This window comes from Hippocampus guttulatus, chromosome 9 (genome assembly GCF_054856545.1).
Source record: "Hippocampus guttulatus isolate MCC_2025c chromosome 9, RoL_Hgut_1.0, whole genome shotgun sequence".
Taxonomy (NCBI): Eukaryota; Metazoa; Chordata; class Actinopteri; order Syngnathiformes; family Syngnathidae; genus Hippocampus; species Hippocampus guttulatus.
Window position 1 is genome coordinate 15,239,741 of NC_141269.1, and position 23,140 is coordinate 15,262,880.

Consider the following 23,140-nt stretch of genomic DNA (forward strand, 5'->3'; position numbering starts at 1 on the left):
AGAAACTTAAGCCGAGACGTAATGCTTAGTTAAGTTTATTAACAGAACTGGATTGGTCCCTTAAACGATGTTTGACAGCAACAAGTTGTGGTGAGGCTTTCGAACTGTAATAGATTGGGAGCTTGTGTGATAGTAAGAAAAAAAAAAAAGATTACAATGCAGCAGTTTTAAATGTCAGCTTTGAATTAAAACTACATTTTTCTTTTCAGTTCTTGAATACAGAACAACTGGTGCACAAATGGAAAAACTTAAGCAATACAAATTGTGTTAGTACAAGATGGCTAAGAATTCATGAATTTCTTTCTTCAAACATATTCTCGGACTCCAAATAATTGCGCATTTCAGAAATCAAAACTATGCAGATAAGCATATTTCAAGAGCACTTTACAGATGAGACCTGCACAAAGGAAACGCTAAATGCGCTACTGTGTCCATTATGAGATAGATGCCACTGCACAGAAAAAGCTCAGATTTACTTAAAAAAAGTTTGAAATAGATGTTTATCGGAAGCATTAAAGCTATTGGTGTCAAATCGAAATCAGTAATTCGGTGAGCTCCACATTCCTTAATCAAAGAGTGTTCAACTGGGTCTGGAAAGGGCAGAGGAGCCGACGCTGCAGCAACTGGAGTTAAAATAATTTGGATGAGTGGTCAACAGTTGGGGGGGGGGGGGGACTAAAAAAAAAGTCATGTCACGACGCCAGGCGAACGAGTCAACTGGTAACGGTTGCCCACTGAAGTAATGGGCTCTTACCCATTCTCTGAATGTTTTTCTCTGAACGTAAACTGTCACTCGTCACATCCGCGGCGCATAACAAACTGACAGCAGACTGGAAGCAAACCAAGCAGCCAGCAGAACCAGAACACAGGTGATGGCAAAAAGGGAGGAAACCAACACACGGGGACATCAAAACATATTGGCTGTGGAGGTACTATGGCCATTCCTTTGTCAACGTGGCAAATACAAGCCATTGTAAAAGCCAGGCAAAATCCAGAGAGCCACAGAGGGTTCTCTACGTGGATGTGAGACACACATACAGGCTTCACACAGCCCCTGTGCCACTCCACTAACAAGACCACCTCCTCCCACCTATGTCTATATCCCGAAAACTAACACCCACAGTGCACCTTTGTCATAAAAATAAAAAAAAATCTCCCAGAGTGCTCAGACAGGAGACCACGACAGATGCTAATGGCAACAAGGCTGAGAGGGAAATAAAAACTAAAAGCCTTGAGTACATCAGTAGCGGCCACAAAGGTGGCCCCGCCTCCAAGAAGCCAAAAACAAGGTGGAAAACGAAAGACTGATCACAAAGAATGTTTGTTTTTCTTCTTGTATACGTTTCCCGTCCGCTGCTGCTGGGCTTATTGCATCAAGCGTCAACTCATGTATGCACACCGTGCATATGTCAGACTGCCTCCAGTGGAGAACCACACACTAACAGCTAAAAGAACACAGAGACACTGGCTGCTGGCTTAAAAGCTTGTCCAAATACGCACATCCTGCCTTAGGGCGGGGGACATTTCACTTTCTGGCGCATAACCGTTGACCAAACTAGCACCGACTTAATCAAAACGCAACAACCGTTCACTTGGTGATAATCTCTAAGAGGCAACCTGTCATGACACCCACAAATGGGTGGTGCTATTCATCTTGCGCATCTCTCCAAAAGGTCGGTGCGCTGTATACAGTGGCATCTAACTCGTCGGGATTTCCCATGTGCACGTTCTTGGGGATAAAATTTAACTTCCTTCAGGATGGAATGAATTTCTAATAACCATAAGTGGGGTTTACGTTTGTAAATTGCAGAAAATCTGCAAGAGGTAAAAAAGATCAAAGCTCTGTGAGAACCACTGAATGAAATAAACGATTGCGAAAGAACAGATCCAAAGGGTTGCAACAGAGAAATGCTGAAGATTATAATGCAACGGCAGAAAGCAGCAACGCCAAATGCCCTTCGAGAGTGGTCATTCTGCAGCGTGACTAGTAACGCTACTTACTCAACTCTCCTTCTCAGAGTTGCGCTCTTGGTTCAGCAACCTGAATTGAATGAAAAGTTGGCAGCTAGCTTGATTCTATTGCGGGGCCCTCTTCTGCCGGGACTGTCCATGGACAAAGGGGGCTCTGTCTCCGTGGGTGCCGCAGGCTCGCCGTCTTGGGCAGCAGATCCCATGTGGAATTCTTTGCTCTCTGAAGACATAAGCACAGATTGAGAAGGAACCTGATGAAAGGTGAAAAAAAGAAGTGTGATATGCTCATCCAAATGTGTTTTTGTTCGCTTGTTACAACTCGTCAACTTTAATCTAATGCAAATCATTATTGAGTCAAGGCACGAGGATTATTATAGTTTGGGAATTTTAACGACAGTTCATTTTTATTTTGTTTTGAGTTTGAAATTTGGCTGTTAGTTTTTTACGAGTTTTAATTTTTTTCAAACACTTCGTATTAGTTTTTGTTTTAAAAAAAATGGTAACTTGTGTAACAGTTCAACAAAACTAATATTTTAAAACATTTTGTATAATACAGAGTACAGTCGACAGACTTTGAATTACAGTAAATGCAGTGCAAAATACTGCTTCTAATGATAGATGCATGCACACTAAAGCTAGGATGCCAAATTCTAAACTGGATTTGTGGCTTGAATTCTTGGTGAGAAGTTTCAAACCCAGTTGTACTACGGATTTTCTTTGGATAATGTGTGTGTTAAATTTATTTTACTAAGCCAAGGCACCTACATGGCATTCGGAAAAATCTCACTGCCTAACAAAGGTCACAAAAGTTTCATCTCCTGGAAAAATTATCTTGTCTCAACATCATCTCATATTTACTCTCATTCTAGTGTGAATCTGGGCCTGTTTAGATCCACACAAAGCTATTATTATGTTCTATGAATGGCAAAAGGCACGGGTTAATTGTACCTTCTGTCATTTGGGGGAAAAGCATTTCATTGTTATGCCGATGCCCCTGGCGTAGATAGATCAACAAAGATGCATTTGTAATAAATGATATTCGCACCAATGGAATGAAATATTGATGATCTCTCACAGCACTTTTTTCCACACTAATGCTGACCTGATGTGTGGGACAATGGCGGAGTTTTCTCCTCAAAATAAATCAGATTGGTCTGCTGCATTAGAACAGGGTCAGGGTGGAGCTGAGGTGACGGCAGGCAAGACGGTACCGGGCCGCAGAGAAGGTCGACTGGGGATGTCAGACACAGTAGCTCAGACTCAGGTGTTGTGGCGGCGCCTGGAAGGTAAGGAAGATGTGCCTTCATTATTGCCTATTATTGATGGTAAACTAAAAGGGAATACGTTTCGTCAGATGTCTTTTTGGAGATTAGAATGCAAATGTTACAGACACAGCAACTGTATATGCCAAAATACAACATGCTTCTGTTACTGTCTTTTGCGGCCCTGCATCTCAACATATTATATACGCTTGACTAATATGGGGCAAGTAATGTGAAGTGATCAATATGGTAGGTATCGAACTAGTATGCTTGGAACACAAGCCGACCAGATAACGTTTCTAATATCTGCTTTTACAGAAGGTGAAATCTCAATTTAATAGAAACAGATGAAACATTGCAAAACAAGGCACAGCAGACTGATTTTTGGTTGTTGTTGATCCCAGGTATGAAGGGCAAATTTTTACTTGGACTGTGTCCTTCAGAACGGGTGGTGATGGTTGGGCTGTCTCTGGGGCTCTCCACGTTACCTCCGGACTGAGGGCTGCTGGTGACTGAAGCGCTCACCCTCTCTGCATGAGACCAACACACAAGCCTGTTATCATTGACAGCACACAAAGATCGCATTAGCGCAATGAATGGATATGCACTGAAGCTTTTGCCTTTCATATCGTTCTTCAAAACGATAATCCTCTTGTGACCGTGCCCTTTGATCCAGACCACCTGATGATGCCACAAAATAAAAGGTGAGGGGGAAAAAAAAAAGATCCATTTATAATACACTAAACATATCAAATCCAACAGCAGTGCAATAATGGGATCGTAACTGAATTGGCACCTGTGGAATGGCATTGAGCAGCTCATCAGTGCTGATGTATCCATAGGAGCGAGACTCCAGGCCACAGCCAGTAAACTTTCTATAAGCTCCTTGGAACTCGGACAGGAAGATCTGGTTGTAATGGTAGGTGTGGAGCAGTGCACGTACGTTACGGGCAAACTGGTAAAGCCTGGTCAGCCTCACCCACTCCTCACCGGGACCGCTTGTAGTGCTGCCGGCTTGAATGCCTCCGTCAAGCCCTTCACAGTAAAGCTATGAAGGAGGACAATTAAAACACGGCCCGGTCCGCAGGAAAGGATGTGATGTCATTGAATAAACGGCTTCTCTCACTTCCACAAGGTAGGGCAGACTCTTGAGTAGCTCGCTGAGGGAGAGGAAGCCATATTCACAAGGGTTGAGTGGGGCTTTGTAGACCATCTGGTAATGCTGGCGCAATTCATCCACCCTGAGACCCTTGTCGACATGTTTCTCTTGAGACATAAGCAGTGCCAGAAGTTGCGATGTCAGTAAACGTAGAGATTTCCTGTTGATAAGCTGAACTTCCCGTCCGTCTGTGCCATCCACCACCTTGAATAGTAAAGAAAATAGTTTAATAGATGACTGGACTGATGTTTGCAAACCTTTATTGAGCAAAAGGCACATATTATACATAGTAAAATCTCAGCGTATCACCAAACAAAAATGACACGTTGTGCTTGACAGGAGAACCTATGCAGTTAAACAACTCTTTACCTTCACAACATGGCAGAGTTTGCCGAGTAAGGCCGGCAGGGAGCTGGTGTCGTAGTCCTGCAGGCGTACACCATAACCAAAGGTCTTGCTGTACTCTGTGAGCAGCTGGCTCACGGGAAGGCTGCAGTTCTTCTGAGCTCGAAGCAGCTTGACCAGTTGAGCTGCCAGAGCTTTAATGCGCTCCACCTCTGTGAGAGAAAGCACCTTCTCCTCGCCACACTCCAACACCTGGCAAGGAAAGCGGGAGGGATGTTAATATTCAGAAAAGTTGACATGAAGCGCACACAATCACACGACTACTAGTGCCAATCAGAAGTCTAGCATACCATGAGCACCTCAGGGATGGCCTCAAACAGCTCCATGAGCTTGTTGAAGCCGTAGTAGCTCAGCTTACACTGACGTCCAAAGTGGTGGTGGTAGGTGGGGATGAACTTGCTGAAGGGCATTCGGCAGTGAGGTTGGTGACGGAGGAGGTCGACGACCTCCTTTCCAAACTGCCTAGTGCGCTCTATTTCATCCCCAGTACGCTCTGTGGTGAAGCAGTTTAGTTGCGAATATCCTTAAGGTTTTCATCCATTTTAGACAGAGTATCATCCGCATATCACCGACTGAGCATCAACGGGGGTTCCACAAGTTTATTCCCCCCCACCTTCGAGCTGCTCACAGTACACGTAATCGTTTCTATCGGCTGGCTGAAGGAGAGGCAAACTGAGGGGGTTTTTTTCTTTTTGTAAAAAGATGTATGAAGCCGACCATACATTGAACAAAGAATCAACTCACACCCATTCTTCTAACAATTTGTCACTGTGACGTATTTCTGAAAAATTAGAGTGCGATCTTACCGGTGTGAAAAGAAACTGCTGAGTGTATTAAAATAACTGCAGGTAGTGAATCTAGCAGTACCTCTCTTGGGAACAGAGATGACTGTGTCATTGTCATGATGCGTGGTGGTAATGGTGGTATCGGGAATCTCAGAGAGCAGGTCAATGAGGTCACACGCGCCATAGTCTGCTATATTCCAGTCTCTGGAAAAGCACCTGATGAACATGGCATTGAATACATTCAAACCGGTACCACTCTGCATCCCCAAACCCAACTTAGAATTACAACTCGTATGATATGTTGACGGACCAGTGGTATGCTTGCATGAAGTCCTTGACAGCCACTTGCTTGCTGGCTTGAAATTTGAGAAGTTTTAACAAGTCTTGAGTGAAACGTTTCACTTGGGCTCGATGAGTAAGGGTCAGCAGACGTTTGGTACCCATGCCCAAGATCTGAAAAGTAAACATGTACTGGGTCAATTATGCAAGATCAACGACAAGGGGAAAAAGCCCTGATCTGCAGTCTGAATGAATCTATTTTGGCTCATTTTCAACCTGTCAGACACTCAGCCCTACACAACGATAGTGTTATGCTGGTAAGGTACATAAATATCACTGTAAAGCAACCTCGGACCTGTTCGAAAACCGTCCGAACTTGAGCTTTATTTGTATTTAGACGAAAACAAGAAACTTAAAGTGCGTAATGATATAGCATATCGGACACGAGTAAATTTGTCAAAAACAATGCGGTTAAGGCACTCCTGTACAGTACCTGCAGGACATGCGGCACTGCTTCCAGCAGCTCAAACAGCTTTGAGTAGCCATAGTCAGAGACGCGGCACTGCTTGGCAAAATGATGATGGTAAGAAGGTATAAATTTGCTGATAGGCATGATGCAAGATGGTTGACTCTTTAAGAGGTCAATAATCTCTCTGCTGAACTGAATGAGTTGAGGGTTGCCAACGGGACTCTTGCATCGGTGGAGCCACGGCTCTGGAGGCAAACGAAGATATTAATCATATGAGATGGTAGAGAGTCCCTTATCCCTCTCTCTCCAAAATTGTTCAGTGCATAGAAGAAAAGCTGTCAAAAGTTTGATTGAGCAAAAGTTCTCACCGGAGTTTGGTGCTGGTGGTTTGTTGTGAATCCACTTGATGACTTTGTAACCGTTCTGAGCTGTAACTATGGTTATACTGGGAACACATGCGATGAGGTGCTCCAAAGGAACACCACACTCCAGAGTTTCATTGCCCAGCTCCAGCCGACTGAACTTTGCTTCATAGCAGTCTGGAAAGCTAGAAGAGAAAAACAACACATTGATTTATTTATTTTATACTGCGAGAGAAACACGTTGCAACTAACCTCAAATATTTTAAATGAGGTAGAATAAATAAAAGCATATGTTGTCACCTGAGGAGGGGAAGAGTTCCTTCGTGTGATTGAAGCAGTTCACGAACCTCAGAGGCCAAAGTTCTGAGAGACATCACCACAAAGGGAATTGTGTACGAGTCTGGGTCAAAGTCTGCCTCGCTACGGAATACAAAGGAAAAGCACCAGAAATCACTCATCGGCCATAGCTTCTGGGCGGCACGGAAAAATCAATCACGATAAAGGCAATTTTATACCACGATAACAATATGCCATGACATATTTTCAGTTATTCTCAAAATAATGATAAAATAAAAATTTTCTCACTTTAGTTTGAAGTAACATTAAACAGACTTGCATCAAATAAGAAATGCATCCAGTAGTGCTGCTGGATAAAATTGTCAAATTAAAGTGCGCACGGCGACGCTTGGCTATTCTGATTGAATTGTTTACATGACGCTCATTCAGCGTGGCAAAATGAATATACCACCCACCCTGAGACCCTTGTCGACATGTTTCTCTTGAGACATAAGCAGTGCCAGAAGTTGCGATGTCAGTAAACGCAGAGATTTAATCAGAATGAAATTCCCTCCGAACTCGCTCTTTTTATTCAGACGGGTGCTTAATCGAAGCATTTTCATTCTGTTTAGTCACTTGAATTTGCTCTAATTGAAAAACAGAGCTCAATGTAAATCCGGCTAAAGAAATAGCAAAAACAAACATTTGCATGCGTGCACGTGCAGTGTGTCATGTAAACCAGATTCTTGCCTGAAGTTGTGCTGGGTGTAGTGTTGTCTGCAGATTGGGTCATGGTACTCCAGCTCCTCAAACACAACAGGGCTGCCGCTTGCTGTGGAGGAGCTCCCCTGTGACTGAGAAGATCCAAGTGGACTCTGACGGATTTGGCTGCTCGGAAGAAGGCACACCAGCCTCGTGCCGCCCTGTTCCCGAATAGCCACTACATCCGGCAGCCTGTGCAGATCGCTCATCAAAATCTTACGGTGGTACCTGGAGGTAGGAGGTATGGAAAAGCAGTCCATGTAAATGCGGCAAAACCCAAAAGCTTTTGTTAGTTGGCATGGTTGATTATGTTTACGTGCTGGGAGATTAAGATGCTTACTTCTTCTCATAGATCTCCGTGAACTTGAAGAGAGGAAGGCAATTTGCAGGTGCTTCCTGAAGAATGCTGCTGATCTCGGAGCTTGAAAACAATGACATTATCAAATTAACCTCCACACAGGTCCTCAGCAATAAAGCAGAGTGTCCTAACATTTGTACCTGAGCATGACCAAGGACTTGTTATGGGCACCTGTGATCAAAGACACTTGGATGCGCTTGCCTCCAATTTTGTAACGGTGAAGTCCACTGACAGCACTGATAGCCTGCTGTAAGGACAGCATCTGGATTGTAGCCTTAAGCTGATAGTCTGTGTGGGGACTAAGCTCGACTCCTTTCACCTAAAAAAGCAGAACAACACTAAAAATAAACAACTCTCTAAAAGTTTTTGGACTCAAACCAACTTAAAAAGTGTTAACACACAGGGTTGACTATCGATAATATTTTATCGATATAACTGCTCTTAACAAGAGCATTGAATTGTCTTGAACATGATATGTGCTAAACAAATAAACTTGCCTTATTTTATCGATCCGGTGTAAGTATTCTAATAGATACCGTTTCGAAAAACACCCAAATCTTTTTTTTGTTTTAAATAAATGTACTTGTCATGATTGAATAGTCATGCCTACAGTGAAATACTCAATACTAAAATACTATATAGACGACAACAGCTTGCACTCTGTGAGTGTACGTTCTTAAAACCTCATTCCTCAGCGCCTGGAAAGCTGTCGACTTCGCCACCCATGCTCTCAAACCGGTGGCGCGGCTTCGAAGCCCGAGTACATGGGACTTGGCCAGCAGAGTTAACGACGGAGACATTTATCCAAAACCAAAAGCAGGGACGCAACTTATCGATACTGCAGGTCCCCCCTCCCAGCCACGGGGCCAGTTTATTACCGGGGATCGGTACTCATCAACATGTTTATCACAGCGATACTGCCAATTATGACGGACATACCCGCCCATATCGGAAGAAGGTGTCACGTAGAGTCTGTTGTAGCTCCTTGCGGGACATTCTGTAGTCAAGGTTAGCCACCTGGATTTCAGCTCCATCTGAAAATGGCTCTGTTGGGTACTCTGGACAAGGGCTTCGAGGAGCAGCAAGCATGGGAGAAGAGCGGCTAGAAAGGCAGGGTGATGCAGTCCTTTTGGAGGGGAAAACAATCAACATTATATCTGTATGATGTACTGTAGGTCGAGATACCGTGTATGTTCAATTTACAACCATTACTCGCACATGGGTAGGGTTTGTTCATAATCGGAGCGTGCATATTCAATAAGATCACCTGGAAGACCAAGAACCCTGGGACAAGACAAGAGGGCTGAAGCTTCTGTGCAGGTTCAGCTTGCTGAAAGCAGAAGGAGTGCTGATCTGAAACTCCACTGATCGTCTCTCCCTTCCAACAGGAGACTCTGAGTCACTGCGAGGATTGGAACTATCCCTTCTACATGGACGAGACCAAAACATTGAGTCTTCAACACTTGTCAGGCAGAAGAGCTCATTTTAAATGTGTTTTACAGTCACCAAACAAAACCTGACACTGCACGCGTTGCTTTTCTCTTTCAATGTGTACCTTTTCTTGTGTAAGGTCTCCCCAGGGAAGCCAGGTTTGGAAAGCTGTTCCGGCGATTCCGTGTTACCATTACTATGAGGGGTGGAGGAGGCTGGCCGTCCTTTATCTAGGTGGAGGAAACCCGGTTTAGGTTTGCTGTCTGCACTACTCAAATCCTGCATCAAACAGAGTGGAGTTTGGTGTTAACAGATACAGAATGAAGGTATGCATGCACTGTTGGCATCGGCTTGAAATCAAAACAAACAAACAAAACAACCAAAGAGTATAGAACGGTCGTTTCTGGGAACATCAGTCGTCATCAATGAACAGGTTTTTTTCATTGAGAAGAACTGCAAGCATGAGGGTCAGCAGCCAGAAAGCTAAATGCAGTACACGAAGCAGACTTTGGCTAAAACACAAAGAAGGCCTCACACACATACACACAAAAAGGACCAATATACAGTACAGGCTTACGCTTCGTCGAAACTGTTCATTTTTTAGTTTAATTCACACATCAGTACAACAATTCCAAATGTTAAAAAAACAACAACATGCAGGACATAAGATGACACACAAAGCCATGGCTACGAATACATGCCAATACATGCCACAAGAGATGCATGAAGGAGCTACAAGCTGTTAGTCAAGCCAGCACTTAGGAAGACAGGGGCGGGTGGAAAAACCTGTAGTGCACAGCAGCAACTACAGGGAGAGAGGGCAACGGAGGTGAATGGAGAGCAGGCACTGACGAGTCTGCTGACCTGATGGGGCTTTGCAGGAGCGCCACCCGGAGGCCCCGAACATCCCCTCTTGGGGCTGTAGGGCCTTTCAGGCAGGGGCCTGGGGGTGTAGCATGGGCGGGTAGCTCGCCGTGACCTCCTAGGCGACCTGGGCTTCTCCAGTGGCAGAAAGGAGGAGGATGTGGCTACAGGAGTGATAGACATTGTGTCCTGGCTTTGATTCGAGAGGGGCAGTGTCTCAGGCAAGGGAAAATGACGGGACTGAGACTGAGGGTCACGCTCAAAACATGCGTCGTCTCTGGGCCACGGGGAGACGGAGAGGCTGATTCGATGGCCAAACACGTCCTCATTTTCCATTCGCTTGCGGGCACGTGATGCTGCCTCGGGGCTGCCAAAACGGAGGACGGCTGTGCCATGGGACAATCCCAGCACCTTGCCACCACAGTTGTCTGAGAGGCGGCGGAGCCTGAGCTTCACAGCGTTCCACAGGCTCTTGTCACAGTTGACAGGAAGGTTGTGCACATAGAGCAGGTTGTAACTGGGCTGAAGGAGGGGAGGAAAAGACAGCGGACCCGTCTGGATTTGTAAGGTTTACACTTAAATGTTGATGTCCTCGTGGGTAGAACGAAACGGGCGACTGTTGAGCGGTTCGTAATGGGACAAGGTGTAAATCGAGGATCAGTTTTAGAAAAGAAATGTCCTCTTTCGAGTCTACACCATGAGTCTCCTTTGTTTGAGGCCATCACTTACCTTATTCAATACCAAATACCTGTCGTTCAAAACAGCACATTTTTAATGCCTACCTGCATTTCGAGAGGCATGCGCGGAGGCAGGTCAGCTGTGATCTCTTGAAAAGACACATGAACGTGGGCGTGCTGCAGCAGCGCCTGGGATGTATGGTTTCCATGGACCAGGATTACCTGGAAACCATGGCGATGGCGCAGGTCGCTCAACTCACTTGCAAAGTTTACATCAGCTGTTGAAATGAAGAGATAAGTGTTGGTGAAACCAAGCCTTATGAATGTTTACTGAGAATGTGACCAGCACGCACATGATACAAGGACAACAGTTGCCGGTGCAGTGTGAGTCTCAGCAAAGCGCCGTAAGCTCTGGCGGAGCTTGTCATCAGCAGCATTCTTAGCTGTGGCATTGATGTGTGCCACAGTAACCTGACGAAGAAAAGTGCATTCTCATGGTGTCCTTCTAATCAAGCAGTGTTTTCCATGGTTATTTATGACATGTTACCTGGCAGTTGTTGAGCTCTTGGATGACTGCTTTATTCTCCTTACTGATATCACACACACACATGAACTCTGCCTCACGGTGGCCCTGGAAAAAACGGCTGCGTATACGCTGCACCACCTCTCCAGCAGATTTTCCACTCGGCACGCTGCAGTTCTCTATGTCCCAAAACACTCCAACTGGGGGATTGTTCTCTGTACCACCATTTTCTGGTGAACCTGCCCAAGAGATAAGACGTTCCTCAAACAAAAAAGAGATCTCTTACAGGAATGCCATGCATTGCTCTTCAGTCAAAACCTGGAGAGAGATTTACAAAGTCAAGTGTTTCAATATTGTGAAGTTAACACCATTCACTGTTCATTTTGCTATGCGTGTTTTATCCGCTCTTAAAACATGCTGTGTGAAAACAAGCAACGCAGGATGACCGTGCAGTGGTGATTTTTTTTAATAATAATGTCACATATCACCCGTTTGAAAAATATCAAAGTTTTATAATCTGTTTTAAGTGACGCTTCAGTCGCCTGTGGATTGCAGTGCACTGCAATCCACCAATTTATGTACATACATGGATGTATAGATCACTCACAGCTGTGATGTTTTTTTTTCTACAAGTTTGTCAAGCGTTGAGGAATTAAAGATTTTTAAATCAGGGGGTGATCAAACTTTTTCCTGAGAATCACATCACAAAAAAAAAAAAAACCCCCGCCCCACTAATATTATTTGACTTTAATTTATAAAAAATGCTAAATACAATTGTATATTGTTTATACAGTGCTGGTTGCTTTGAAAAACTTCTACATCAGTTTTCTATTAAAGTTGACAACGCTAAAGCTTTAAGATTTTGGGGCAGCCAGGCAGCACTGCATCCCACTAGAATAGAGCCACCGGCGCACTGAACAGCAGCCGCATCCTCTCTACATTCAGAACTAAAGCAAGAGCAATTTGTAGTAAACTGAACGGTTTTAATGGAGCAGTTTTAATTAGTACATGCTGGAGGAAGAAGTGGATTCAGGGGGGAAAAAAGGCAAGATTACCATCCATCACAACAATGTTTTCAACATTGTTAACTGGGATTCCATTTTACAGTTGATGACTGTTAGCTATGTTTGTCAGTTTGTGTCACTAATGAGTTTTCCATGCATGGGAAAACAAGTGCGGTCCGAACAATTTGCTGTGAACGCCAATGCTTGTCTTGAATCATGAACTGCTGACTACACTTTTGCATTCTTAAAAACAAATAACTGCGAAGATTACAGACAAAGGACAAGTGAATTAAAAAAAATAAATTCAGTTTTAATGAATGAATTCAAAAGTGCACTAACCATACTTCTGGCCAGTTTTTCCCTGACTGAGCGCTGCATTATCAGATGAGGTGCCACAGCCGTTACAAACGGGAATAGAGACTGGAGCTGTTTGGGAAACTGGAATATTGGGCCACACCTTTTCTGACTTGGACACAAAACCATTCATGGGCTGCAAATAGATGTAAACACACACACACATCAGGAAATACAACGAGACTCCCCAATAAAAAACACATCTAGGTTACCTTAAGTAATGTTCAAGAAATAACCAATGTGGAACATCACCAACCTTAAACAAGCAATCCTGGCAGTAGTGCACCCCCTTCATAGAAACTGTTTGCTCAACATTTAGGTGCATAGGATTAGAGTAGAGAAGTGCTGACGTGGATGTGGTGTTGATGGGGGTACTAGCAGGGTGATGACAGAGTGCTGCACTTGTCTGGGTTCTTCTGACCATGGGACTGCAGTCATTACCACAGATATAATGGTCAGAAGAGGCTAGGCAAGAGTCATGCAGAAAAGTGTGACTAGCAGAAATGGGTGGGAGTGAAGAAGCCAAAAGGGGGTGAGGTGGGAAGGAGACTGGGTTGATTGGAAGAGCTTCAGCTGGGTGGGTGTTAAGAAGCCGTGGGCAACAATGAATGTGGGGCTGTGCTGAGATGGGCTGGGAGGTGGTGACTGAAGAGAGCCTCTGAGGTGTGCAGCCACAACTGAGCAGCGGACCACAAGCATCATCTTTAGGTCCACAGCTCTTCCCGTGTTTGTACTGAATAAAAGGTGAGGCTACAGAGCAAGGCCCAGATCTGCCAGTGTCACTACTGCTGTAGATGGGTGTTGTCAATGAGTCAGAAGCTGCATAGTGTGGGACAACACTTGCTATGCTACAACCAGCAACACCTCCACCATCTAATAATCCATAGCCTTCTGTGATGCAGTAATCACAGTAGGCGCATGCGCTTACTTTGGGGCTAGGCCCCTCTTGCTGCTGCTGCAGTGGAGGCTGTTGTTGATGGCGGTCTTGTGTAAGCTGGGGAGAAAGCAAACGAGAAGGAGCCAAAGGGAGAGGTGGTAAAGGGAAGAGCGGGGATGGTTTGGAGGATGAAGCATAGTGCATAGGGGGAGGAGGAACATCCTTCAATTCCAGCACTGTTTTCTTGCTGTCCATGTCATTGCCCTAGCAGGGAGGAGAACAGTACATTTACATACATTTATGCAGTACTTTGGCAAAGCTCTGGGTTTCTGACTTGAGTAACATTGTATTACAATCCGAAATAATAAAATAAGAATACATTCTTTAAAAAACGGTGCTACTTTCTGGACTTCTGAATTGTGCACAGGTAGGTAACTACATGCTGTATACCTTTTTATTCGTTTCAGGAGGGACAAGTGTATCATTGGTCGTAAAGCAGTCTTTAACTTTCCAGAGAAGAGTCGAGGCTTCTTTTTTAGGATGTCCGATCCACGGGGAGGTTTTTGGGCTGCATACGGATCTCTCCTTTCCCAGTCCTTCCATCGTCCAACCTCGAGAGGTCTCTCACCATACCTGGATCTCCCTCCTCTCTCATGCTTTCGTAATAAAAGAATCGAAAGTAGGCGAGTTGTACAAGTCCACTGATTACACAATTGCGACGACACTTTAACGCTGGATAATCTGCAGTATCGTGCATGTCGCACTTTTAGAAGATCACGTGGATGGTCGCTGGCGCCAATCGTGTTTATCAACTTAGTAAATACGTTGTTTGCGCCTAAGTTAGCAAAGTAAATTGCGCTTGTCCTTGTGCATTTACAATTAGCTAACGTAAACGACGAAGCCCAGCTACACGTCACGGACAGTTTTATCGTTTACTTGGCGAAGCAAAGGTTTCGTTTGAGCTAACGATGGCTAGCTTCGTTATCGGCTATCACACAGCTTGGAGCGCTTCCCGTTTCATGTTGTATTCATAATGGCACGACCGTAACGACCATTTGGCAACGGCGGTGTCCATCTGAATACCTGATAAGGTCTCGTTTGTCACATCTTTCTCAGGTGGATTACACCATTCCTGCCAGCTTCCAAATCGAAACCCCGAACCTTTTTGTAACCAACCTCTGCCAGAAAGCACTCACAACCGTCGCAAATTCGTTCACAAACACTTTTAGATACAAACGTTAACGACAGACAGACAGACAGGCAGACGGACAGGCGAACAGACAGGCAGGCAGATAGATAGATAGATAGATAGATAGATAGATAGATAGATAGATAGATAGATAGATAGATAGATAGATGTTTTCTTTTAATTCTTTCAAATCAATTAAACAAACAACTTCGATTGATTTCATTGATCAGATTGTGTGCCCTGCGATTGGCTGGCAACCGATTCAGGGTGTCCCCCGCCTACTGCCCGAAGACAGCTGGGATGGGCTCCAGCACCCCCCGCGACCCTAGTGAGGATCAAGCGGTTCGGAAAATGGATGGATGGATGGATTTTTTTTTTGGGGGGGGGGGGGGGGTTGTGGGGGAATATATTATTAAAATAATAGGCAAAAGTGTCTCAAACCATCACTTACCACAGCTACACTGCACACTTTATGGCCAACCTTTATTAAAATGGATATGCTCCTCTTCCTTCACTTCATCTTTGGCATACTGCAATTTTTGTTTGTTTGTTTGTTTTTTACTTGATATAGTTTGGGGGATGTTTTCATTTTAAATCACGCAATCTTGGGTGTAAATTATAAGTAGGCTACATTTCAGCAGATGCTGGAACTCAGGGGTCAGCAACGTGGGGCCTGCAGATACCAGGTAGCCCCCAAGGACCACATGAGAAAATAGTCCACTGGGGCATTGTGATTTTCTATGAATGGTGTATAAATTATCATTTGAAAATGGAAACAATGGTGGAGATTCGTAGAAATAAAGTTTTGCATATTGGTATTATTTATGTTTCCTGATTCCTTTGAGAAATCATTCACATGATCAATGTCTTTACATAAATTAATATCATTAATCCTAAATAATATCTAGAAATGTCACTAACACATTATTTAAGAATTGACAATCCTATCATCGTTAGTCGGGTAATCGACCTGCCCCCTGTTTCGAGACAAACGTATTTGTCAACCAATTTTGGTGTTTGATGTCACACGTTTTTAGCTGTAGCCCTGTCAATAAAAATAAATAAATAAATAATAATAGTAACAATAATAATAATACATTATCTGATCTGGTTCATCCTCACAAGGGTCACAGCCGTGCTGGAGTCTATCCCAGCTGTCTTTGGGGTACACCCTGAACTAATTGCCAGCAAACCTTTGGGTACACATTGAAAAACAAACTTTAACACTCACAATCACACCTAGGGATTATTTGGAGTGAGCAAATAATTTAGCAAGCATTATTTTTGGAACGTGGGAGGAAACCAGAGTACCCGGAGAAAACCACACAGGTACAGGGAGAACATCCAAATGCCACACAGGAAGGCTGGGGCTAGGAATCGAACCCATGACCTTTGTGCTCTGAGGCGGACGTGCCAACCAGTCGATACCATGCTGCTCAGTGGTAATGGTGATGATGATAGTAAGAATAAGGATTAGAATAAGAAGAATTTGGTGGTGTAATAAATAGCAACCGGTTCAGGGTGTCCCCCACCTACTGCCCGAAGACAGCTGGGATAGACTCCAGCAACCCCGGGACCCTAGTGAGGATAAAGTGGTTCGGAAAATGAATGAATGAATAAATAAATAATATTCAAGATAATTTGAGCACATTTGTTGTTTCAGAATTAATTCAAATAGGTAGGCGTTTCTCGCTAATCAGCAACTAAGTGGCTTTCAGTTTCAAAAAGGTTGGTGTCCCCTGCTCTAAATAGTATTAAAATCTAGACGTCAGCTGGTGATTACTAGCGCTCCTGGTGTCTGTGGTGTGGGGGCGACAATAGCGGGACAGCAGGTTCAACCGTCATCCCACCGGTGAATGGAGATGCGTGAACAATAGCGGCTCACAGTTCGATGCCTTATTGGTTTATTTCGTCTTAACTCAGGCACATTATTTAAACTATAGCTACTTTTTTTTCATCCAATTATTACTGTCTTTGTGCGCCATGGCGATTGCCCACGTAGCAACAGAATACGTTTTTTCGGACTTTTTGTTGAAGGACCCCACGGATGCAAAATACAAAGGAATGCGACTGGAGCTGGCCGCAGACAAAATAGTGACGTTCCTGGCTGTGGGACTACCTTTGTTTCTTATCTCGCTCGCGTTTGCTCAGGAGGTTTCCGTGGGTAAGCTCCTCTGAAAACGCGTGCATGTCTTTGGAGTACAGCGTTGTCGTGGAAATTGTGATAAATAACGGTGTTAACTTGTATCACATATCCTGCTATCTGTTAGGGTTGCTATGCAAGCTCTTGGTTTTCCTGTGCTCTAGACACGTCGCTGCAAAACAGAATGAGCTGCAAACAGATGTCAAAATGGGGGGCACCCTCCCATCTGGTACTCATGTTTCTCAAAAGTCGAATATGTATGACTCATGACAATTAAGTACTGTATAACATTACCATATTGGCAACATGTTTACATTTGTTTTACACTTTAACCCCTCCCAAGAAGAAAAAATAGTATAAGAGGGGCCGCACCCCGCTGCTTGGGGAGTCGCTCCTTCACAGATATGGAAATGGTGTTTCTTTCAAATTAAATTAAACCAAAAAATATATAATCGAAACATATTGCATTGCGTATAGCAATACAAAATACAGCATTTGCGTGTCTTTATAGAGGTTTGAATGAAATGCTAGTGTGACGTAATGCTCCACCCTTTTCCTTAAATCACGCCCAGTTGCGGGACGCGTTTCAGCTGCAGTTTGTCCCAGTCCCAGTCTAGAAGTCGAGTATGGAGAAGTATATCACGTCGATCGTAAAAATAAGACATGCATTTCCACACCTCCGTGAACTGTTCAGCCGCACTTTTTTGTAATGCCCACAAACGTGCATTGCCAAATTGAGCAGATTAAAACATAATCTAAGCAGCATCGCCTTGCTGCTTCATTCCACATTTTCTCATGAATTCGTCATTATGGGTCTGGCTGGCCTGTATAATTAATTACTTGTCAATCCTATTTCTTCAGTTTACCAAGACATTTTGACAAATGTATGGTTATTGTATTCCCGCTTTGTGGGGCTAGACCTATTTTTGCTGCCACGCTTCATCAAAGCTGGTCGATAATGAATTTGGTATGGGAAAAATTGAGAACCCTGACCTAAGTCTCACCATACTTGGTCAGTTTTTCTCACTGAATGGACACAATTTCCCACAGACACATGCCATCGTATTTTATAATGTCTTCCTAGAAGATTGGAAGATCCAAAGTGGAGACCAACTCTATAATTTTAATGGTAAGGTGAGGCAATAAATGTTTTATATTTTATTTGTGTGTGTGCCCAGATGTCATGGCAATGTGGCTAGGAACAGCAATTACCATAGCTTGTGTATTTCAGTGACCAAATCAGCATAGTTTTGTATGTACTAGGCTTGATGTTCTCACATTTTTCCTTGTAGGAGTGCAGTTTTATTTTGTGTTGCATGAACCAAGGTCTCAGCAGATACTGTAGCTACATTGATTTATATCATCCATCTGTCTTGTATATTGCTTTCCTGTTCAGGGTCACAGAAAAGCTGATTTGAGCCAGGGTCTGCCCTGGACTCACACGGCTGACACTACATAGTGACAGACAGCTACCGTAATCACCCTCACATTCACACCAACTGACTATTGAAAGCATTGAAATGAATAACATGCATGATTTTTTCATACTCTCATAAGAAGATCAGTATGGGACAATCCAGTTCAACACCATTGCACAGCACAATAATAAATATATTTATAAATCAACCACCTAGTATCAGCTGGATGTGTAAAGAGAATGTTTTAATGTATGTATTCAACTTTCTTACTCTGTGCTTTTTCAGGTACACAAATCAGCTGCTTTGCTCCCACTAACTTCTCTTGGAGACAAGCAGCGTATGTGGATTCCTTTTGCTGGGCAGCAGTACAACAACAAGATGACGGTTCACCATTATGGCTTCACAAGGTACAGTACCTGCCTTCTACACAACATTCACAACAGGAAGGGGAATCATCATTGCTGCACCCATTAATGCCACAATGTCAATCTTTTGTGATGGTACAAAAATGCTCATGATTACCTCTGCTTGAGGACATGCAAATTCCAGAAATGTTCCATCATGACTCCGAAAAGTTAAGTTTATATGCTCTCTCTCTCTTTATTTGTGTAGTTCTTTCCATATATCCTGCTCTCGCTGGCCATATTTGTATACATCCCTGCGCTTTTCTGGCGCTTCACTGCAGCCCCACATCTGTCCTCGGATCTCAACTTCATAATGGAGGAGCTTGACCGCTTTTATAATCGTGCCATCAAACTGGCAAAGAATTTGGCATCCTTGGATGCTAAGGATAAGGATGTTTCACAGGACACACAGAGGTAAACGACCTAATATTTCCATCTTCACACTGAATTTGAAAAATGTTATGTTATACAGTATTCTGTGTATTTCCATAAGGTTGCTGATGATTGAATGTTGTTGTGTTTTTTATGCGGACGAGGGCATGTGCAATTTGATTGTGTTTTTCTGCAATGAGAATAAAACGAAACTGGAACTTGAAATATTAGACAAGAAAACATTTGCATGCAAGGTATGCCATGCCCTGACCAATGGCAATCGGCATGTTTTTTCTCTTTGGTACTATTTTAAATCCATCATTTTTGTGTTGTACTAGCCTCATCCTACCTTAGCGCTAAGGTAGTTCATCTCTCAGGTCTGACTTGAGTTTGCGAACTCCCTTTCTTTTGTTACTTGGACGGCGCTCAGCTAGCTGTTAGTTGGCTGACAGCTATGCAAATACTTCAAAGCGGGCCGCTCAAATGTAAGGCGTACAGCGCTTTCACTCATGTGCAATCCCCACGTAGACACGTCAGAGTTAGGGAGACGGGATGTGGTATCCAAATATTCCTGCCTGACTACAATATGACTCTGACTCGAATGGGAAAATTCAGATTCACCATTCATTTCCAACATTTTCTATCCTGCCAAAACTATTGATCTCAGTCTTCTACCTGAGGTCCTGCCTTCTATGTCTGCCTGAGGCAAAGTGCAAGTCGCTCCTTGTGCTGGTCTGTATGCTCTCTATTACCCATACCATGTCTACTAAACATCTGTTCAGACAAACTACTTTTGCACATGGGGTGGGGTGCGTGGGAATGCCCAGGAAATTGGGGGTGCTCCGGGTGGAAGGAATTTGATGTCTTTTTCTATACAGTACTTGTTCTGTGAAGCACTTTGTCTTACATTTTTAAGTGTGAAAGGTGCTACCGGTATGTACATATATAAAGATTGATTGATTGGTTGGTTGATGAATCACTAGTGGTATAGTGGTAGACCTGGTCTTGGGTACAGGCAGCATGAATCTCATGGGCCCTGCGATTGCGACCAGTCCAGCATGTACTCCACCTTTCACTTGAAGACAGACAGAATATAGGCTCCAGTTGACCTGTAAATGATAAGCTGTATATAAGCAGTATAGAAAATAGATGACTGGTTGACAGATTTTGGTATTAGAATATACTGTATTGCAAGCGGGCGGCCCGGTAGTCCAGTGGTTAGCACGTCGGCTTCACAGTGCAGAGGTACCGGGTTCAATTCCAGCTCTGGCCTCCCTGTGTGGAGTTTGCATGTTCTCCCCGGGCCTGCGTGGGTTTTCTCCGGGTGCTCCGGTTTCCTCCCACATTCCAAAAACATGCGTGGCAGGCTGATTGGACGCTCTAAATTGTCCCTAGGTGTGAGTGTGGGCGTGAATGGTTGTTCGTCTCTGTGTGCCCTGCGATTGGCTGGCAACTGATTCAGGGTGTCCCCGCCTACTGCCCGAAGACGGCTGGGATAGGCTCCAGCACCCCCCCGCGACCCTAGTGAGGATCAAGCGGTTCGGAAAATGGATGGATGGATGTATTGCAAGCATTCACCACTGAGAACCATAATTAAAACACTCAGGGATAAGTACTTTATCAAAAAAAAAATACATTGCATCTTGATATGCGCTAGAAGCCACATGTATTTAATTCACTTGTTTACACTGGGAGTGTATGGTTTAAAACATTTTTTTGTGTGTTCTTTGTAGCAATGCTCTGGAGCTGGCTGAGGGTTGTTTTAAATACCCTTTAGTTGAGCAGTACCTAAAGACCAAGCGGTTCTCTCACCGCCTCGTCATCATGTACTTGGCATGCCGGGGCTTGACTCTACTCATCCTGCTGCTCGCCTGCCTCTACCTGGGATACTACATCCGCCTGGCCTCCCTTACGGATGAATTTCCTTGTGACCTGCGCACAGGGGTGCTGACCAATGACAGCAGGGTACCCTCAGCAGTCCAGTGTAAGCTCGTGGCAGTGGGAGTCTTCCGGCTTCTCAGCTACATCAACCTCGGGGTATATGCGCTACTCGCCCCAATGGTGGTGTACGCCGCTGTTGGACCTGCACGTCAGAGTTCCAACTTCCTCCGGCCTTATGAGATGCTGCCAGGCTTTGGAGCTTTGGGGGTCATCACTCCCTTCTACAATGACCTCAGCATATATCTGCTCTTTCTACAGGAAAACCTAAGTGAACTGAAATCCTTCAAGTGCCTGCAGGTGAGTCAGTTTGGAACAATAATAACAATTTAAAGTTGAACTCATTTCACACGCCAAATTAATAGGTGCTGGAGTTATTGCAAGAAGCTGCTGAGGAGGGCTTTGATACCATGTGCGTACTGCGAACTCTGGGCCAGGTGAAGACAGATGTGTTGGATTGTAAGAAGGCATGCCCTCGAAACAAAGATAAAGAAGTGACATCATAATCCCGTTGAGGTACGCAAGAATATAGTAACAAGTAAGAGTACAGTATGAGTCCACATCCTCAAGGTGCAATATATTAACGTATCACTTTGTACTCCAAGGTAGAGCGCTGTCTACCTCATTAACCAAGTCCTGCTGTGAACAACAACTGACCTGATCTCCACTGGTGGTTTGAAATGTGATGAATTTAAATTACAGTAACTCATACAATGTATTTTCATCTCTTAGAATTACTTGAATTGACATTCTTTTCCATTATTTACACCTAATTCATTATGAGAAAAAGCCACCAATTACATTTGCAACAGGTTTATTACATCATATGCCTCCGGCTGCAGGGTTTTACATGACGGCCTCACATTTCAGAGGTCTGGGGCTTAAAGATCGGTTGTGGCCTCCCGGTCACAAAAGACCTTTGAAGTACTTATCATCATCTGAACATGCTGGCACGTACATACATTTGGTTGGTTTTCACAAGTTTCTCTCTTTTTTTCAGTCACTGCACTTAAATGTTGTTTACTGTAATAACACAACTGTTGTATAACACAAAATCGGTCTTAAAGTGTCCTTTATGTGTTCAGTCTTTCTCGTTTGTTCTAATCTAGACAGTGATGAAGTCAAGGTTTTATAGATAATTTTTCTAAATACATTTTCTTTGGTATTTTATGACACATTGCTTTTCTCAAGCATATTGTAAAATGCCTTTTTAGCATTTGTGAATGTGAGCAATACTTCTGTTACAAACTTTCCTGTAACTTATATGTTGTGTATTTCCACTGTACTTTGTAGCTAAGAGCCCATAGCATTACTTGATTAATAATGTTGATTTCTTTATTTTATATTTGGACAGCGCTATATTCAATCTTAGGAGACAAAAACGGAACATTTGTTACTTGCACTGTAACAACTACAGCCTTGATGGGATGTTAAAAATGATAGATTTCTTCAGACATGTAAAATTCCACGAACAATATGTGCATGTTAAAAAAATATCCTGGTACAGTATTGGACATTACATTATTATGGAAATGAAATGCGTTAAATGGCCAGTTTATACTGGACGCTCAATAAAACTGTTATTCACTGTAATGGCATTTTCATTACCAAATCCAGTACAGTATACAAGGAAATATATGCTGTCTCGCACACATTTATTTCACTCCACAACCCTTGAAAGATGACTCCAAACTGTTCGTTATTGCTAAATACACCGATCACTGAATTTTTAGAACCATGCGAATAATAGCGATGTTGATCTCATAAAATATCCCACTGATACCCCTTTATACAACACTAGATAGAGCCTGGACAAGAAGAGCGAATAGGAGCTACCTGCAGCGTGGTCGTCACGTTG

The 23,140-nt window shown here is 43.7% G+C and overlaps 2 protein-coding genes across 5 annotated transcripts; one reads left to right on the forward strand and one right to left on the reverse strand.

Moving 5' to 3' along the window:
• Positions 1 to 19: 19 nt before the first annotated feature.
• Positions 20 to 15,008, reverse strand: marf1 (meiosis regulator and mRNA stability factor 1). 2 transcript variants are annotated; one of them, XM_086119220.1, is made up of 27 exons: positions 14,902 to 15,008; positions 14,269 to 14,474; positions 13,198 to 14,082; positions 12,927 to 13,077; positions 11,608 to 11,822; positions 11,414 to 11,531; positions 11,166 to 11,338; positions 10,384 to 10,905; positions 9,644 to 9,798; positions 9,356 to 9,514; positions 9,028 to 9,214; positions 8,229 to 8,407; positions 8,071 to 8,151; positions 7,719 to 7,958; positions 6,993 to 7,112; positions 6,699 to 6,877; positions 6,355 to 6,575; positions 5,893 to 6,035; positions 5,665 to 5,798; positions 5,088 to 5,290; positions 4,762 to 4,989; positions 4,360 to 4,596; positions 4,030 to 4,281; positions 3,854 to 3,914; positions 3,659 to 3,763; positions 3,074 to 3,250; positions 20 to 2,191 (listed from the first exon to the last, which is right to left on the reverse strand). In XM_086119220.1, exons 2-27 carry the CDS (start codon positions 14,419 to 14,421, stop codon positions 2,034 to 2,036), a joined length of 5,436 nt encoding a protein of 1,811 aa, XP_085975346.1. In that variant the 5' UTR covers positions 14,422 to 14,474; positions 14,902 to 15,008; the 3' UTR covers positions 20 to 2,033. The 2 variants fall into 2 exon arrangements, with proteins under 2 accessions (XP_085975346.1, XP_085975347.1); XM_086119221.1 differs by lacking the exon at positions 10,384 to 10,905.
• Positions 15,009 to 16,811: 1,803 nt separating this feature from the next.
• LOC147200530 (pannexin-1-like) lies at positions 16,812 to 22,867 on the forward strand. Of its 3 annotated transcripts, none has more exons than XM_086121112.1 (6): positions 16,812 to 17,171; positions 18,854 to 18,975; positions 19,181 to 19,386; positions 21,078 to 21,582; positions 21,648 to 21,798; positions 21,888 to 22,867. In XM_086121112.1, the coding sequence occupies exons 1-5, from the start codon at positions 16,991 to 16,993 to the stop codon at positions 21,786 to 21,788; spliced, it is 1,155 nt and encodes a 384-aa protein (XP_085977238.1). In that variant the 5' UTR covers positions 16,812 to 16,990; the 3' UTR covers positions 21,789 to 21,798; positions 21,888 to 22,867. The 3 variants fall into 3 exon arrangements, with proteins under 3 accessions (XP_085977238.1, XP_085977239.1, XP_085977241.1); XM_086121113.1 differs by having other exon boundaries at positions 21,892 to 22,867; XM_086121115.1 differs by having other exon boundaries at positions 17,041 to 18,279.
• The last annotated feature ends 273 nt before the right edge of the window (positions 22,868 to 23,140 follow it).

Bases quoted from the DNA above. Each gene is read 5' to 3' on its own strand.
- marf1 (XM_086119220.1), bottom strand. From the start codon at position 14,421: ATGGAAGGACTGGGAAAGGAGAGATCCGTATGCAGCCCAAAAACCTCC. The intron at 14,083-14,268 runs GTATACAGCATG...CCTCCCTGCTAG, and splicing joins CTCCTGAAACGAATAAAAAG to GGCAATGACATGGACAGCAA. The intron at 6,878-6,992 runs GTGACAACATAT...TTTCTCTTCTAG, and splicing joins GGAACTCTTCCCCTCCTCAG to CTTTCCAGACTGCTATGAAG.
- LOC147200530 (XM_086121112.1), top strand. From the start codon at position 16,991: ATGGCGATTGCCCACGTAGCAACAGAATACGTTTTTTCGGACTTTTTG. The intron at 17,172-18,853 runs GTAAGCTCCTCT...GTGCTTTTTCAG, and splicing joins TGCTCAGGAGGTTTCCGTGG to GTACACAAATCAGCTGCTTT. The intron at 21,583-21,647 runs GTGAGTCAGTTT...CCAAATTAATAG, and splicing joins AATCCTTCAAGTGCCTGCAG to GTGCTGGAGTTATTGCAAGA.